The sequence below is a fragment of the Prenolepis imparis genome, unplaced genomic scaffold (genome assembly GCF_030444845.1).
Source record: "Prenolepis imparis isolate NDT839.2.m4 unplaced genomic scaffold, iyPreImpa1.0 SCAF_18, whole genome shotgun sequence".
Taxonomy (NCBI): Eukaryota; Metazoa; Arthropoda; class Insecta; order Hymenoptera; family Formicidae; genus Prenolepis; species Prenolepis imparis.
In genome coordinates, this window is record NW_028141176.1 from 499827 (window position 1) to 518604 (window position 18778).

The 18778-nt window shown below is 37.1% G+C and overlaps 1 protein-coding gene and 1 non-coding gene across 2 annotated transcripts; both read left to right on the top strand.

The window, feature by feature from the left end:
• Positions 1-4178: 4178 nt before the first annotated feature.
• On the top strand, positions 4179-4254 carry Trnaa-ggc (transfer RNA alanine (anticodon GGC)). Its single transcript has one exon. It is a non-coding gene; the product is annotated as a tRNA-Ala (tRNA).
• Positions 4255-10077: 5823 nt separating this feature from the next.
• LOC145946692 (E3 SUMO-protein ligase ZBED1-like) lies at positions 10078-11127 on the top strand. The gene has a single exon (XM_083056449.1). The coding sequence runs from the start codon at positions 10078-10080 to the stop codon at positions 11125-11127; it is 1050 nt and encodes a 349-aa protein (XP_082912575.1).
• Positions 11128-18778: the final 7651 nt, after the last annotated feature.

An 18778-nucleotide genomic window follows, 5' to 3' on the forward strand; every position in this document is an offset into this window, starting at 1 on the left:
ATGTTTTATATTATAAAAAATCATTATGCCTAAGACACGCCGTGCAGGCAGGAAAAACCAACTTCGCCGTTTAACCGCGCAACTCTACTATCCAGCATCATCGAGTGAATATTCAAATCTCATCGGCACCTACTATCATAACGACTCGGAGTACGATAATTTATTTGACGGAACCGCGCCGTTCGCTGTTAATAATAAAGACGTTAAACTGAGAAAATGGCCAGTGCAATTGACTCCAATCGAAATCGAGAACCCTCGTATTCCGAGAGACGACATCCCGGACAACGATCCTCGTCGCACCCGGTACTTGCAAATCAGGGCGGACATCCTGCACACCCATTACGACGCGCCTATTCCAGAGCATCGGGGAACCATTGTCCACCCCCCAGAGATCAAGTAAGGTAAGTCTCAACTATTATGAAATAAATAATAAAATTCAACGCTAAGATTCTAATACTAAAGGATAAGACTGCCGTCACAAATAGCTAAATTATCAAAATAATTTCAAACACATACGTGCGTGTATAATTATTGTTTAAACATATTTAAAATTAATATTTTCTACGAAATTTGAAAAATAACTTTACACGTGGTCTCTAGAATATTCGTAAAGACTCTTGGAAAACTGCGTTTTCCAAGGGCCATAAAAGTGAAACTCAGTTTTTGCCTAGGGTCATAAAACTGACCCTTAGACCCTTGATAAAAAAAAGGGGTCTCGACGATTTCTCTTTTGCAAACTAAGCTAACGTAGCACACTCCATGAATATTCTAGAATTCCGAATAAAATAACGCGAACGTTTTATTCATTTATTTAATTCCATTTATTTAAATAATTCACCCATGTGCCCAATAAGGCCTCAGTACCTCACCGCTCCGTACATCTTGCCTCTCCCCGAAGAAGAAGAAGAGCCTATTGAACAGGAAACTCCTTACTGCCAAATATCAGTCGGGTTTATTAATAAAGAAACAAATGCCGCCCTTTGCGTAGATTGCCATATGCGCTTACGCGGTACTGCTCGAAACGAATGGTTGAACATTGCCAAACATTTGCTCGTAATCGGTAACTTACCAACCGGAATACTTTGCTCAGCGTGTAACTTCCATCGACTGTCGGTAATTCGGGACTCTCAACTCCACTGTTACCGTTGTCAGATCGCTTATCTACGGTACATCAACGGCGAAGAAACCTTTCGTATCGACACCGATGGTAACATCGTAATTACAATTTTTCACTCCGTCGATGATTCCCTCGAACGTTTTCAGGAATATATTCGATAATATCCCCATACACCTGAGTAACATTTGCAACTCCCTCATACGAATCTTAAGGCGACACCCTCCACTCCGCAAGACATTGAACCGTTGCGTGTAGCCTTAGCGGAACACCCTTCGTCGTGGGTATCCCCGGAAAAGTTTTCCGAAATACGACGTTGTTCAGCGCGATAGTCCGAACACGTGGACCGCGTAATCATTTCTCGCGAATTTCACGCCGCGACTGCGCTCCGGACGTAACAACTGCGAGGTCATAAGAAATGACCAATTAGAATGAGAATTCGAGAACCAACAGGGCAAGAGCCAATAGGACATAGGACTATGATTAACCGGTCAGCACTACATAAGGTTTGTTCGTATCGCATGCCCCAACATGCTCCTTCTCACTCCAGTGCGCTGTGATTGGTGATCACAGGTGATTAGACCAATCACAGCGCATTGGAGTGAGAAGGAGCATGTTGGGACATGCGACGCGAACAAACCTATAGGCTACATAGCTCTTATTATATCTTATTATATCTCTATATGTAAGACCATAGTATAATTCGCACAGAGTGAATACGATTATTTTTCATCGATGTTTCAGAAATAAACATCGAACATCGATTAATCGGTTCTAACAAACATCGGAAAAAAATAATCGATTATGAGAAAAAAAACATCGACGATCGATTAATCGGAAAACATCGCCCATCCCTAGTTAGAAGTGAATTGTTGGTGTGCTGCGATTGAGGTGAAAGATAAATTGTATAAAGAAGTGATAACAGTAATATATCACCGAGTTCATCGCATGGTGATTTCGTGAGATTTCTGGAGGATATAATAGAAGAATTAATAATACGGGGAGAATGTATAGTAATAAGAGACTTTAATATAGATATTATGTTGGACTCATTTTATACAAAGAAGTTACAAACGACAATGTTGAGCTTAGGCATGAAACAATATGTAAATAAACCGACGAGAATTACGAAAGATAGTAAGACAATTATAGATTTAATTTACGCTAATAATAAAATAGAAGTGCAAATAATTCATGAACCTAAAATAACGGACCATGCGTAGTTAAAAGTTGATCTTAATGTGAATAAAATTGATAATAAATACAGAGAATTTAGTGCTAGAAATTTTAAAGAGTTTAATGTAGATGAATTTATTAAATTAGTGGAAAATAAATTAGGAAAAAGCCAAGATATGAATATCAGTGTGAAAGCGAAGAAACTTGTCGATAATATAGTAGATGCGTTGGATGCTACAGCACCTAGAAAAAAATTTAGAATTCCGAAAATATGGGAAGGGAAAAAGTGGTTTTCGGATGAAATAAGGGAAGCAGCGGCTAAAAGGGATGAGGCGTACAGTAAAGCGTTGTATGATGACACGGATGAAATTGGTCATAGTTTAAAATCGAAAGAAATGCAGTGGTTAAACTAATCAGGACAAAGAAAAAAGAATACTATGAAAATATGATAGATCATAACAAGGGAAATCCGACATCTATGTGGAAAACCTTAAAAGAAATAATAAGGCGCGAACCAACGGGTACAAAAAAAATAGAAAATATAGATTTTGAAATATTAGATAATACTGAAGGGTGCAATATAGCTAATAAATTTAATTTATATTATATACAGAGTATTGAGAACATAGTAAAATCTATAAGTAGAGATAAGTTAGGAAGTTCAGGTAAAAGAATTAATTTTTGTTATTGAAAGCGAGGGAATAATGGAAAATTTTGAGATGATTAGAATAGAGCATTTACAAAAAATTGTTATGGAACTACCAAAAAAGAAAGGTACGGAAGAGGGATTAACTAATGATATACTTAAAGCAGTATTTATGTAATAAAAGAGGAATTTATTGATATAATAAATAACTCTTTGAAGGAAGGTTGCTGTCCAGAAGGTTGGAAAACGTCTACGATAATACTGATTCCAAAAATAGAAAAAGCCAGAAAAGCAAGTGAATTTAGGCCTATTAATATGTTACCAATATTTGAGAAAGTATTAGAATTAGTGGTTAAAATGCAAATTGAGGCGTATTTAGAAGATAACTGTATTATAACAGAACATCAGTCAGATTTTAGAAAACAGTATTCGTGTGAAACAGCGATTCAAACAGTCATTGACGAATGGAAATTGATAGTTAGTGAGGCAAAAGTGGTGGGGGTAATTTTCATGGATCTCAAGCGAGCATTTGAAACGATAGATAGAGAAAGACTGTTAGAGAAATTATATCAATACGGAATTAGAGGAACAGCTTTAGAATGGTTAAGATCATATTTAAAAAATAGAACACAGCAGGTACGATTTAACAATGAATGGTCTACATTGTTGGCCACAGAATATGAAGTACCACAAGGATCTGTATTAGGACCTTTGTTATTTATAATATATATAAACGATATAATTAAGATAACGATATAATTAAGGTCAATAAAATCTTAAACCTTGTTTAAAAATTCGACTGGCAAATCACATCTTACATATTGTTATTTACACACCTGGACCTAATAATGGTGTTGATTGAAATTGTTTATCAAGGCAGAGAAAAGTATAGAATCGAAGGGTCTGAATAGCTCAGTTGGTGAGAGCAGTCGCCCGGCAAGCGAAAGGTCTCGGGTTCGATTCCCGATTGAGCGACTTTCGGATCTATATTTTTCTCGCCTATAATTTTATAGGGGGGTTAGAGGGGAGTCGGGAAATAAATCTCGAATTGAGATTATTCCCAAATAAAGTCTTATAATATAAGAATTAGTCCTAGTCAGTGTTGGTCAATAAAATCTTAAACCTTGTTTAAAAATTCGACTGGCAAATCACATCTTACATATTGTTATTTACACACCTGGACCTAATAATGGTGTTGATTGAAATTGTTTATCAAGGCAGAGAAAAGTATAGAATCGAAGGGTCTGAATAGCTCAGTTGGTGAGAGCAGTCGCCCGGCAAGCGAAAGGTCTCGGGTTCGATTCCCGATTCAGCGACTTTCGGATCTATATTTTTCTCGCCTATAATTTTATAGGGGGGTTAGAGGGGAGTCGGGAAATAAATCTCGAATTGAGATTATTCCCAAATAAAGTCTTATAATATAAGAATTAGTCCTAGTCAGTGTTGGTCAATAAAATCTTAAACCTTGGATATAATTAAGGTCTGTCCGGAGGGATGTAGTATAAAAATGTTTGCAGACGATATGCTAGTGTATGTGACTGGAGGGAGTAGTGCGGAATTAGAAAGAAAAATGAATATGGCATTTGTTACAGTGGAAAGATGGATGAATACAAATAAGTTAAAAATGAACGCAGGGAAAACGAAATATATGATTGTTTGAAGTATAAGAAAAGAACTGAGCGGTAACATTACACTGAAATGTTTGGATGGAACGGAGATAGAGCGTGTGGAAAGAATGAGATATCTAGGCATAATTATTGACGATAGGTTAAGGTTTAAGGACCACTGTGATTATATGCTAAAGAAAATAGGGAAAAAAGTGAGTTTTTTAAATAGAATAGGTAACTACATATCGGCATACACTAGATGTATTATATATAAGTCAATCATAGCGCCTCACTTGAATATTGTGCGACGCTGTTAATTGATATGGGAGAAACACAACTGAATGAATTGCAAAAAGCGCAAAACCGGGCCATGAGGGTCATATTGCAATGTGATAGATATACCAAAGTGGAGAGTATGCTGCAAGCGCTGCAGTTTATGTCCATAAGACAGAGGCTGAATTATAATGTGTGTATATTTATCTTTAAGATTTTAAAGAATATGTTACCGGAGCAATTAAGAAATAAGTTAACAATAGTGGGAAATGAGAATGAAAGACACGGCAAGCCGGGGACATTGTAGTACAGTTTCGTAGAACAACGAGTGCACAGAAGAGTATGTTTTATGAGGGAGTGAAAATGTACAATGCCTTACCAGCTGAAATAAGACGAATCGAAGAACGAAGCATTTAAGCGAAAGTTAAAGGAGTATATTGTGATTAATGTAAATTAGACTTGTATTTTACAAATAGCTGAGAAAGCTAATAAATATCAATCAATCAATCAATAAAAAAAATCTCTCTCTCTCTCCTATTAAATCGAAAGAGCAGAGGCCCCTTAATCCTTCCCTGTCGGGCCATTCGGCCCTTGTGACGGACATTCTCAAAATGTCACGTCACAATATATATATATATATATGTGTATATATATATATGTATATATATGTGTGTGTGTATAAAACTACATATATATATGTATATATGTATATATGTATATATATATATATAACTTACATAATTTATAATATAAAATTTACTTTTCTCATATTTTGCTCCGTCGTCATCGTTGTCCTCGTCGGAGGACATTTATTATAGTCGATATCTGTACTATTATTATAACTAGTCAATCAATCTTGTTGAATATATTTTACAATCTTATTGATATAAATAATAATACATACATTTATATAATATATTTGTTTGTAATCCTAATGTACTTTATAAGGCATGAAGTAAAACACATAGTGTTATATAGTATTCGTCAATTATTGTACATTTTTCAATTAAAAAAAAAATTTTTTTTCTTATGCAAAAGTGTGACCTGGACATATCAGCCCAAGTGCGGACACATATCCTGGTTGTACGGGCGGTGCGGACACATATCCTTTGCGAACAAGCATGTTTTATCATGTATGTACTTTACTGGGATTTGAACCAGAGTCCGTAACAGTGAGAAGCCTGCACGATGTCACCACGGATTGTACGTAATTTATTATATCTATACTTATTAATGTGTTATATAAATATGTAAGAAATAAAGAAAAATATATGAAAAAATTCCTGATAATAATTTTTGCATTTTATAGAATAAAAATAAAAATCAAAATCAAAATAAATTTTTTTTCAATTTGATGCAAAAATTAAAAATAATTACGCGAATAATATATTATTATAATACGAATAATAAACACAAAATATTTATTAATTTTTGCTTGCTCTTTATTCCTTCTCGTTCTTGCTTTCAACATTATAATAAATAATATACAAGATGCACATTGAGTATGTCGCGATTCTTATCTATAAACAAAATCATGATCCATGTGGCAACAAATTGTCATTTGTCTCCGAGCTGCTGAGAGCTGAGACGTGCAGTAAGCAGTGTGTGTGATAGCCAAGAGAAGTGAGACAACCAAGAATCTCTAGATGTAAGTATCTTTTTACATCCATCTCTCTCTCTCTCTCTCTCTCTCTCTCTCTCTCTCTCTCTCTCTCTCTCTCTCTCTCTCTCTCTCTCTCTCTCTCTCTCTCTCTCTCTCTCTCTCTCGCTCTCTCTCTCTCTCTCTCTCTGCTCCCTTTTTGCTCATTCTTTTTCCCTCTAAAAAAAGATATATTATAATATACGTTATAGATATATTATAATATACGTTTTGTTATAGAACGTAGCGAAGGCAGTTTGCCTGTCAAGGGCCGACAAGGGGCGGCAATGGAAATGCCGTTGCCGACGCCGACGAAGCCAGTATTTATTTCCACGGCTCCGACACCGAAGCTAGTGCCGGCTACCACGGCTCCGACGCCGGTTCGGACGCTGGCTCCGACGCCAGCTCCGACGTCGGCTCCAATGCCAGCTTCGACGTTGGCTCCGACGCCGGCTCTTACGCCGAAATATATTACGAGAAAATATATTATAGATAATATTATTGATAATAGATAAAAATATATATTATAATCAATTTATATCGACAGTACAATTGTTAGATTTGTTTTATTTATAAGATATATAAATAAAAAAATGTATAAATTTTAAAGAATGTTTCTTCTCCATAAATACTATATCTGTATTATTATTGTAATTAGTCAATCAATCTTGTTGATATATTTTATAATCTTATTGATATAAATAATAATAGAGTTAGAGGGGATAAGTTAGAGGGGATCTTTGGAATTAAAAATCTCGAATTGAGATTGTTTCTTAATAAAGTCTTGGCGGTGTACCAAGCAAAATGTGTGCCCCGTGCACAATTAGTTAATTCCAACGAAAAATTAATTTTCGTTGGAATCGACGCACCGATATCCGCGTACGGCTCGAATAGCCTATTACCGATTTATATTAAATAAATAATAATACATATTTGTGTCCTAATGTGCTTTATAAGGCATGAAGTAAAACACATAGTGTTATATGGTACAGCGATTGCGCGCAAGAGAGTAGTAATAACATTGAACCATATAAAAAGGGAACAATCATTTTTTCGAACTGTTGAAGCAATATATCTGATAATGATGCATGAGTCCGTATTATACAATATTTTGAGATTTGCATTGAAAATAATTCTTGTAAAAACAGAAAGAGCTGTAACACGATGTCTCGATTTATATACATGTATATATATACATATATAAATACACACACACATACACATATATATATATATATATATACATAATACGAATGGTAATTGGTAATGGTACTATGGTACCGAACCATCTGTGATAAATAAAGAGACGCCACGTTCTGCGTTCTGCGTGCACATGTGCTTTGCCACAAAAAGATGGGATCAAGAGAGTCAGGTAAGACTATAATTAATTAATATTTCAAAACTTTTCCTGTCACATATTAGCAAAATCATTCTAATGTATATAAGACTTTGTAACCTCGAAATTATACGTATATCATAACCTCTCATTCGATCATACAATTTTATAATCATAACATTTTTGTCACAGAGTGGAATAGCGGAATACCGCATGAAAGAACTCTTTCCATATTTTTTCAAATTAACAGACAAGACGCATATGAATTAAAAGGGCTAGATGTTTCAACTTACGTGAAGCTCAAGCGTATGTATTTTTTTAAATTAAAGTAAACATTTCAGGACCTTTAAAGTATTATTTTAAGTAAAATTTAAATAATGTGCCTATGTACTTTTTTCATAGATAATGACGAAATTGCATATCGGCGAGTTCAGGAACTCCTTGACTCAGGAGACATGGTAAAAGACGACGAACATGTCGAGATGTTGTATCGCTCAGTGGATGGTGTTGACTTGTAAGTAAATACAACTCAATACTAATCATTATTAATACGCCTCCATATACTTGTTTAAACATATTGTTTTATAATTTCAAGTACGAGGATTAAGCTTCCGAACGAGAGCCCGAATTCGTCTTCGTCGGTTTCAATTTCTGATACAACTAAATCGTCTTCTTCGATAAATTCAGACAGTATGTATAGACTATTTCCATCCATTTCTGTTTTGCATAACTATTTTACAGATAATTTTACAATTTCCCATTTTTTTCTTTAGAACTTACTTATTTTTACAATGTACATTTTGCATATTATTATTTTTTATTTACAGACATTCTCGACATCGATGAAAGTGAAACGAGCGGTCGCTCTCAGTCGAATCTTAAGAACACATACTCAGCGAAGAAACGTATGTGTTTATTTCCATATTGTATGATATTTAAATAATACTTACAATTTGTTTTTTACTTATTTTTTTAAATAAATTTTATAGACGTCTTTCAGCTTCCTCAAACTTCCGGGCCTGCAATCGTGCTGTAAGTATCGTTTATTCATTGCAATTAAATATTCTCAAACTGACTTTCTTCTGATGAAAAAATATGTATGTGTGTGTATGTGTGTGGTATGTGGGGTAAATTCGGATAAAACATTTCATATTTTTAGTTTTCTACAATTTATCTTAGTTTTCTAATATCAATATTGCGTTTCTATCTATATAGTTCGCAATCTATAAATTATTATTTTCATTGCAGTACGAAACAAGCGAGCCCAGTATGGAAATATTTCAGCAAAGTACATGACTACAGTGCTAAATGCAATCTCTGTCAGAAAGTTCTGAAGCACGCAGGGAACACCACCAATCTAATGCAGCATCTGAACCGCATGCATGCGATCTTAGTTGGTAATCTTTCTTCGACGAAACCAACTGCTTCTAACAGGAAGCATAAGCGCTCCACATCGAGCAGTGAGGATGTAAACGATCCTTATCTGGAAAACACGTCTCCAAATCAAATTTTGAAGTGTCCACGCTCTCGCAAACAGGTATGTTAATAATGATTAATAAGTGATGTGCTTAGCGATATTTCAATTTGATCACAGCGTGTTTAATAAACTGTTGTATACGAATCAAAATCTTACAGTCGAGCGGGAAAACGATGCGGATAGACGAAGCCTTCCAAAAAGCAAGTTCTTTCTTAGGTTAGTTCAAATAGAAGGTTTCATTTTTTTTATATACCCATTTAACGCGGTTTTCTTCTTGCATTTGTTATGTATAAGCAGCGGACAAAATAACAAACTGCATTCTGTACATGATTGCTGTAGACAATGTGCCCATTTCGATTGTCGAACACGAAGGTTTCAAGCAACTTATGAAAACTGCGGTTCCACAGTATCGTATTCCGAGTCGCAAAATGATCACAAAACTCATAGAAGCAAAGTACGAACTAATGAAGGATAATTTCAAAGCAAGTCTCCAAGCCGCAACCTCCTACACTTTCACATGCGATAATTGAACGGACGTCAGTAACCAAAGCTATCTCGGCGTAACTATACATTATTTATCCGTCGATAACACTCTGAAAAGTGGGTGCTTGGGAGTTATTCCACTGGATGAAAGCCATACCGCCGCGTATCTCTCTAAGACTCTCGTTTCCGTGATCGAATCATTTGGTTTAAGCGTTGAGAACACCACGGCTGTCGTTAGTGATAGTGCAGCAAACATTAAAAAAGCTGTGACGGACAGCTTTGGCCACACCAAACATCTTCCGTGCTTCGCGCATATTCTTTCCAACATGGTGCCGAACATTATCGCGTCTATGCCAGATGTTCAAAATATTATTATGAAGATCAAGAACATCGTGGTTTTGACTAAAAGAAGTGTAGTAGCATCCGACGAGTTAAAACGACTTCAAATTCGAGATGGCAAGGCTGAGTCGGCGACGTTGAAGTTTGTCCAGGATGTTCCGACTCGCTGGAACTCGACTTTACACATGTTAGAAAGATTCCTTGTTTTAGAAGAGTATGTTTATCCAGTGACGTTGAAATGCCGAAACATACCAGCTATGCTAACTCTCGAAGAAAATCAAACACTACGAGATTTGGTATCATTGTTAGAACCGATCGAGAGCGTAATTACACAAATAAGCGGTAGCCTTTATCCGACGTGTAGCATAATAATTCTAATCCTTCACTGCATGTACATGGCGATACAAAATTGGAAACCCGAAACAGACGGAAAAATTTTATCAAAAACCAATATCGAATTCAAAAAGAAATTATTAGCAGTTATTGAAAAAAAGTTTAAAGATCATGAATCGAACTCGATACTCGCAATTTCGACAATCTTAGATCCACGTTTCAAAAAGTTACACTTTCAAAGTGCATTGGCCGCGGTTTCGGCTATTACAAAAATCAACACTTTGATTAAATCGTCGATATCCGGAGAGCCTACAACTAACGATGATATAGCTAGGCTGCCTGTTACGAAAAGTAAAGATGTATGGGCGATTCATGATAGTTTGGTAACAAATAAGAACAACTCGATCACTGGCGAAAGCGACGGTTTGTGCCTCGAATTGCGACAATACCTAAATCAGCCGGTGATTCCACGAACCGAGGATCCGTTGAAATACTGGCAAAAGCTGAGACTTGCTTATCTTTCTCTAAACAAGATCGCGATGCGATATTTAAGTATTGTCGGAACTTCTGTGCCCTCAGAACGATTCTCTTCGAAAGCCGGCGCTATAAAGGTGGATAATCGAAGCAGGTTGTCGGGTGAGCATTTAAATCAGCTACTTTTCTTAGGATGTCTTGGATCTAAAGATTGGGGATTTGCTGCATAAATGCAGTTTGCTTTTGACTGCGATTGCTGTTTGAATATTATACTACAGGCTTTAAGTAGAAGTTTGTACCACTTTAAACGCATGCCTTTGTTTCTTTTTTTTACTTTTTCTGCGTGTAAACGCAATTCGCTGGATGATATTTTACAGTAAAATATTAGGTAAAATTTTTACTAGTCTTGCCTTGCAGAATCCAAGACTATAAATGTATACAAACTTCTTTTTCCGCGTGCGCTTGAAACTCTCGTTTTCTCATATATAATACTTATATAATTTTACTGCTATATAAAGTTCAATTATCCTAAATATGTTTAAATTTTAATACCTAATCCCTTTCACCAAATGGTTTAATATTTATTTGCAAAGATACTGTTTTTGTCTTGATTGAACCTATATTTTCTATTTTTGATTGTGCATGGATCATACCCCATATGTGATTATCTGCAATTTATATATACCTATATATATTAATTTTTTTAGTCATACGAGCAAATTTCAAATCGCCGACGGATTCGCCTACGACGGGTACTCATGAGTCATGATCCCAGCGCAGCTTTGAGTATTGTATATTGTATGTATCTTGAGATCTTGTGATCTTATTTATTTAAATAAAGTTATTTTGTCGATTTTGTTTAGTGTAAGGTAAACACTTAATTTTTTATCATCTCTCGAAAAGTCACGTATTTGCGCAGACGTTTGACGTTTATAACCGATTGATCGATTGATGTCGATTATGGGTGCGTTCAGAAAACACAACAGTTGCACAACGTTACTAGATTTTCATATGAAGAAATATAAATAAATCTAGTAACGTTGTGCAACTGTTGTGTTTTCTGAACGCACCCTATAATTACACTCACAGAACTGTAGGTACAATTACCTACGGTTCTGATTCCTTGTCTATTTCTACTTTACCGATATACAATAATCGATGTTCCGATGTTTCTTTAAAAACATCGATTCTTAATAATCGATGTTTTAAATAATCGATTATTTTGACAACGATGTTTTTTCTCAACATCGCCCATCCCTACTTCTAATTTTTTTACTAATACCATCTCATATTTAATATCGTCCCTTACATATAAAAGAACCCCTCCTATTTCTGTTTTCAGCATCACATCTAATCATACTATATACCCTGGTACGTTCACTTCACAGTCTTCAATTTCAGCAATTCACTCTGGTTTCTGATAACGCTATGAACGCAGGATTCATTTTCTTCATAATCTGATGCTGTATCTCGTCTTTATGGGCCATCAAACTTTGCGCATTTGTATTAATTCCGTTTCCTTCTGTTGCTATTTATCTTCCTCCCAGCCGGCCCTCCTTTTCTCCTTCTGTATCGCCCTCTTGAAAGTCGGACATTCCGGATCAAGTGCGCCATGCTCATTATTTATTTTCAAATTGTATGTTTGAATCTTAAACATACAATTTATACATCTTTTCTTTGTCGCTGTACATTCACTCACCTTGTGATTTCCTGCACATTTGTGACATGTTTCATTACGCGTACAATTCTTTGCAATATGATAATAACCCCAGCATTTAAAACGTCTTTTAATGTTAATGTGATTGAATGCAGGACACTTTCTCCACCCTACATTCAGTTTCCCTTTGCTCAACATTACTTCATGAGTCTCCTCATCTGTTTCAATTATTATGATACCATCTTTTCCTCTTCTTCCAGACTGATCTTTATCATTTCTTTTCTCTTTACTTATTTTCTTCGCTATTCGCATATAAATTCCTTCATTTTTCGCGTCAATTTTGTTCTGCTTCTTAATACCTATTAAATCATCATCATTCAACTCCATTTCTTCCTCGCCAATATTGACAATTTTTATCTTAGGTTTCATCCGCGGTGACTCAGTAACGTTAAAATTCTCGCCCAGCTTGGCTTGTACTGTCGCCTTTAGCTTTTCCATTTCTTCTCCAGTCTCACAGCCGAGAATCACTGTTCCCTTACTTCCTTTTTTTAACTTCGTTATTCCCATAGCCATATTCTTGATATCTACCTTTTTTTATCAGTTTTTTAGTTGCTTCACTCTCCTGTTGCACCTGTTGCACCTTGGGTTCGACAATTATAATATTTTCTTTTTTCTTCTCTTTAACTGCTTCACTATAACATCTTTGAGCTCCTCCTGCCAGTCCACCCGCTCCTCCTTATCCGTATAATTCTTCTCAAGTCTTCTAGTTCTTGTTTAATACTTCCAAATTCTTCTCGAACTATTTCCTTAACCATCATTTTAATTTCCTTCTTACATGCTGTTTCGTCTTTTATTTCTTTCACAGTTTTTACAAGCCAATCTATTTTTACGTCAATACTCGATGATCCACTCGCTCCTGATATCCTATTTCCACTGCTTGATGTCGTAAACGAACCCGTAGATCCTGTAGATCCTTGTGTTGTGTGTCTCGAGCAAGGACTGGGGTTGCGTCGAATAAAGGATGAGAATCCTCGGGTCGATCAGGACTTCGCAGGACGTTAGGAGGATTATACTCTCTTCTTTTCGTTAAATGCATTTTTATTGGGGATCGAATATGGTTGCACTTTATTTCTCGTCCTTTCTTTAATTATATATTCGCGTAACATTCGATGTTTGGTTAACGAGCGTATATTCGTATTCCTCTCAATAATTTAGATCTTTATTAATGAGTCTTGTTCTGATGTTCCGGGTTCTTATTAGCGACCACGTCTTGATGTTTAGGAATTGTATTCGAGACTGCCTTCGCGGGCGGGCTCTCCGTCTTATATCTTCTTTTGTTCTTTGATTTTCAACGGGCGAGGCCTTTGGAAACAAGTCCCCGATTGGTTAACAATATTCACGCGTTTTTGATCTAAATGCAAGCGAAGCAGGTCGAAGTCCCTGGCCTTTGCTTGCAGCTCGCGATTTCCGTGCTTCGTGCGTATTTCGCTGCGTTAGCGTTTTCGTTCGACAAGCGTTTGGCGAGAGCGCTCGTTTATAAGTAAAAATGTTTTACAATATTATTATTCCAAATAACTACTGGTTATAGTTCGGGCTATAACATCCCTCCCCCGTAAAAAAAAGAAAAACGGAGGTAAGAAGTTTTTCGCTTCCTTTCTTATCTTACGTTAAAATTATTTCTAATGTTACTTACAATTATAATTCCCGTTTACAATGTAGTTTTATAATCGTTTCTTATTTCTAAAATCTAGTACTTTGGCTTCTTTTTAATATTGATCTTGGTATGCCAAAGTCATCGACTATCCTAACTGATGGTCGTCTTTTGTTTTTATTTCTTTGTCGTATTATTATCCAAAATACTATAATGGTTATTATAATTAATATTATTATTATTCCGCTAGATGTCATCGGATAGATAAATTGTTTCGTTGCGCAGAAGTTTTGTTCGTTGTTTTGTAAGTCGTTATCTATGTCCGTCAATTTGGCTTTGAGGTTTGTTAATTCTAAGCGATGTTGTGAGATGTTTTCTAGCGTGTCTTCGTTATGTCTTGTTATATTTCCGTCTCTTGGAATTGTTATATTGATACTAGGTAGAAAGGTTTCTAGAACGGTTTCGTATGTTTTTTCTTCTGTTTCTATTATTGTGTCTGGTGTTGTCAGTTTACAATTTCCGTTTAGCGTAATTTCGCCGGTATTTCTTATTATTTTATTTTCGAGCTGACCGTCACATTGTATGGTTATCGTTTGTTCGTGTTACGTCCGGGGGTGCAGTTGCGGCGTAAATTTTACGAAATTTAAATCGCGACCTACGAACTCGAACTGCGGGGCGGACTACGTCGTATTTCGGAATTACTCCGGGGATACCCACGACGACAGGTATTTCCTTTATGGTCACGGTTGCGTTTTGGGAGAAAGGGAGCGTTTCGTATAGGTTCGATTACTGACGAATCAGTCCATGTATCCGCGGAATCGTTCGAGTGAATCGTTGATGGAGTGGAAAATAGTGATTACTGTATTACCATCCGAGTCGATACGGTAGGGTTCTTCACCACGGCGGTACAGAAGGTAAGCTCGTTGGCAATGATAACAAGGGTGGTCGATGTCACGTGTTTTCGACAGTCGGTAAAAATTGCAGACTGAGCAAACGACTCCGGTCGGTACGTCGCCGATAACGAGGAGATGCTTAGCGCAAGTTAACCACTCAGATTGCACGCCAATAGGTAAACGCATACGGCAATCCGTACAGAGAGCGGCACTTGTTTCCTTATTAATAAAACCGATTATCCGTTGGCAATACGGGAGGTTATTTAGGGTTTCTTCAATAGTTTCTTCCTCGGAATCATCCTCGGGGAGGAGCAAAGTGGTGGGGATGTCCAAGTGTGACGGTATTATTGGACACATAGGAGTTGATTGTTTAAACTAATGTTAGTTAAAATAAATAATTGCCATGAGGTCGATTTGAATGTTCTAACACGTTCACGAAGTTTCTAGATATTCTGGAAAGATTTAGAATTTTCCAAAGGGTTGACTGTAGGATACCTACTGCAGTTTTATGAGGGCCATAAACTGACCCTTGATAAAAAAAAAGGTTTCGCACGATTTCTCTTTTTGGGAGATGAGAAAATTTAAGACGCGCAGAGAATATTCTGGAAACCACGTGGTAAGCTAATATTTCTAAAATTGCAAGAGAATTTATTAGTTATTATTGTTAAGTGATTCAAAAATGCGTAGACGTAGTTTCCGAAATAGATTCTTGTATTTCGCGGGTTCCCGGGCAGAAAGGAGGCTCGTGTTGTAAAGAAATATCTTGAGCACCTACCTTATTTAATTTCCAAGGAATGGACAACGACTGGATGGCGATGATCCGGGGTACCCGCGTTGTAGAGGGTGTACAGGATGCCAGACCTTTCTGCAGATACCTTGTACGGCGTGGATCGTTGTCCGGGATGTCGTTCAATGGCACCTTGGAATTCTTGATTTCGATCGCGTGCAATTGCGTAGGCCACTCCCGTAATTTAACGTCCGCGTGATTATTATTATTATTATTAATGCTAAAAGGCACGGAGTCGCCGAACAATCTATCGTATTCCGCGTCGTTATGATAGTCGATTCCAATGAAATTAGAGAGACCACGTGTTGATTCAGTGCGATGTAGTCGTGCTGTTATACGCCGTAGTTGATTCTTTCTTCCTGCACGGCGTGTTTTAGGCATTATAAAATTTAAACATTCTGAACGTCGTTTCGCTTCTGCAATAACTAACGTGCGGCGGTCCTCACTGTTCGTTGTTGCTTTCGGCGAGAGATTATGAGCGGTTCGTCCTCTCTGAATAATCACTACGAGGTTCAGAAAATATTTCTATGTTATAGAATAGTAATTTGTTAGGAATGGATTACTTGACGCGTGTTTTAGGCATTGTAAAATTTAAACGTTCTGAACGTCGTTTCGCTTCTGCAATAATTAACGTGCGGCGGTCCTCACTGTTTGTTGTTGCTTTCGGCGAGAGATTATGAGCGGTTCGTCCTCTCTGAATAATCACTACGAGGTTCAGAAAATATTTCTATGTTATAGAATAATAATTTGTTAGGAATGGATTATTCGGCATGTGCAGGCGAGAGAATTCGAGATGCGTTTTAGAAATAATATAGGCTTGGAGATACACGAGGTTGGAACTAATTTAGAATGAATTTAGAATATATATATATATAACACTTTTATTCTAGTATAACACTACGAGTAATACAAAGTATCTAAGTTAAATTTTAGAGTTAGGATCTTAGAGTTAAAGTTAGAATTAGAGTCTTAGAATTAGAATTAGAATCTTAGAGTTAGAATTTGAATTTTAGAATTCGGAGAGAGTCTTAAAGGTGACTGCTCTGCTTGACGGCGCGATTAGAACTGAGCTCCTCTGGGCTCGCTCTGAGGTCCTTCGGTTTTCGGCAGCTCGGTTGCGGCGGCCGAGAGTGGGGGAACTCTCTAGGGTAGGGAGTTGCCGTGGTAGGGAAGTTCCCAGGTGCTGCGGAGCGCCGCGCTCAGGCACTAGGCGGAGTTAGACGTCATGGCCGGCATTGGCGCGCATTTCGAACGGTGTTATAAGAACTTAGAATTATTTTGCATAAGAGTGAAAAAATTTAAGTAGCCGGACGTGACAATCCTAAGGAGATGGTTCCCGTTTCGTGCAGTTTTCTACAAATATCGGCCGATGTTTCGTGAATGTATTCGCGTCTGCCGTTATGTACGGCAGATATGTGTGAGTGCATCCCACAGTAATAGACAGTTCGGTCGACTTCAATTTTGCACTGGATTCCTGATGTGTGCTCGAATTCGCTCAACTGTAGCAATTGTACGTAGACCTCTTCCTTCTTTGGCTCGATGTCGCCGACTTTGCATTCTTCTATGTCCAATAGTGAGAGCGTAGTGATATTTAAACCGCGGCCTCCGCAGTCGTACCCTATTAGCCCATTAGAGGTTAGGGCTAACAGTGCGATTGCAGTTAGTATGCTTGCGTAGGTCTTCATTCTGTCGTGGTTGGCTGGTTACTGGCCCGTCCTCCGTCGGGGTGTCCGAGATATAGTCATCTTCGGAGTGGGGGTATTCCGGGGTAGGGGCTTGATGTGGCGAGGGTTTTAGCTTATTCATATGTACAATTCTAAACCTATTATTACTTATAGCTAACTTAACATTATGGTTTTTTAGGATTTGTATAATTTTATAGGGGCCTGTATATTGGTCGGATAGTTTCCCCTTTTTGGGTTCTTTTAATAGGTATACGTTATCTCCTACCTTAAATTCCTTTACATTTAGTTTCCTGTCGTAATATTTTTTAGATCTAATCTTAGCTTCTATTAAATTTTCGCGCGCGTTATCTTGTACGTCGCGGATTCTAGAGAACAATTCTCGAAGATAATGCGAGTATGTTTCGTTTTCTTCATTCTCTAGTGGCGGATCGTTGGAGGGGACACGCGCTATTTTGCCGAATATAAGTTCGTGCGGAGTGTATCGCGTGCCTTCGTGTACACTAGTGTTATATGAGAACGTAGCTAACTTCAAAAATTGATCCCATTCGCGGTTTTTATTAACATATTGTTTAAGGTATTCCCATAGTACATGGTGGGATCTTTCAATCGAACCATTCGATTGCGGTCTATAAGCTGTAGTTTTATATTGCTTAATTCTAAACTTACGTGCTATATTGCGCAACAGAGAATTAAGGAAATGTGACCCTTGGTCAGTTAACCAAGCTATAGGAGCGCCGTATATACATATGAATTCGTTAGTGAGTGCATCGGCTACGTCGGTTGCGGATGCGTGCTTCAATGGAATGGCTAGTGAATACTTAGTTAAAAGGTCCTGTATGGTAAGAATGTATGTATTTCCTAAAGAAGTTGTAGGAAGAGGTCCCATTATATCCATTGAGATTTTATCAAATGCTGTGCCTGGCGTATCTGTAAGCACCATTGGTTGTTTAGTTTTTACTCTTACTAATTTTTTCAGTTGACAATCTTTACATTTACGAATATATTCACAGACGTCTTCCTTCATCTTTGGCCAGGAGTATCGTTCTTTTAGTCGGTTATACGTTTTGGTTACTCCTTTATGGCCTCCTATCGCTGAGCTGTGGTTATCTTTTATAATTCTTTCTCTATCTGCAGGGAGTGGAATTTCGATCTTGTTTGCGCATACGAATATCTTAAGATTAGTGTCGCTTAATGTACGCTGCAGCAAT

Excerpts from the sequence above, each read along its gene's own strand:
- LOC145946692 (XM_083056449.1), top strand. The coding sequence starts at position 10,078 with ATGGTGCCGAACATTATCGCGTCTATGCCAGATGTTCAAAATATTATT.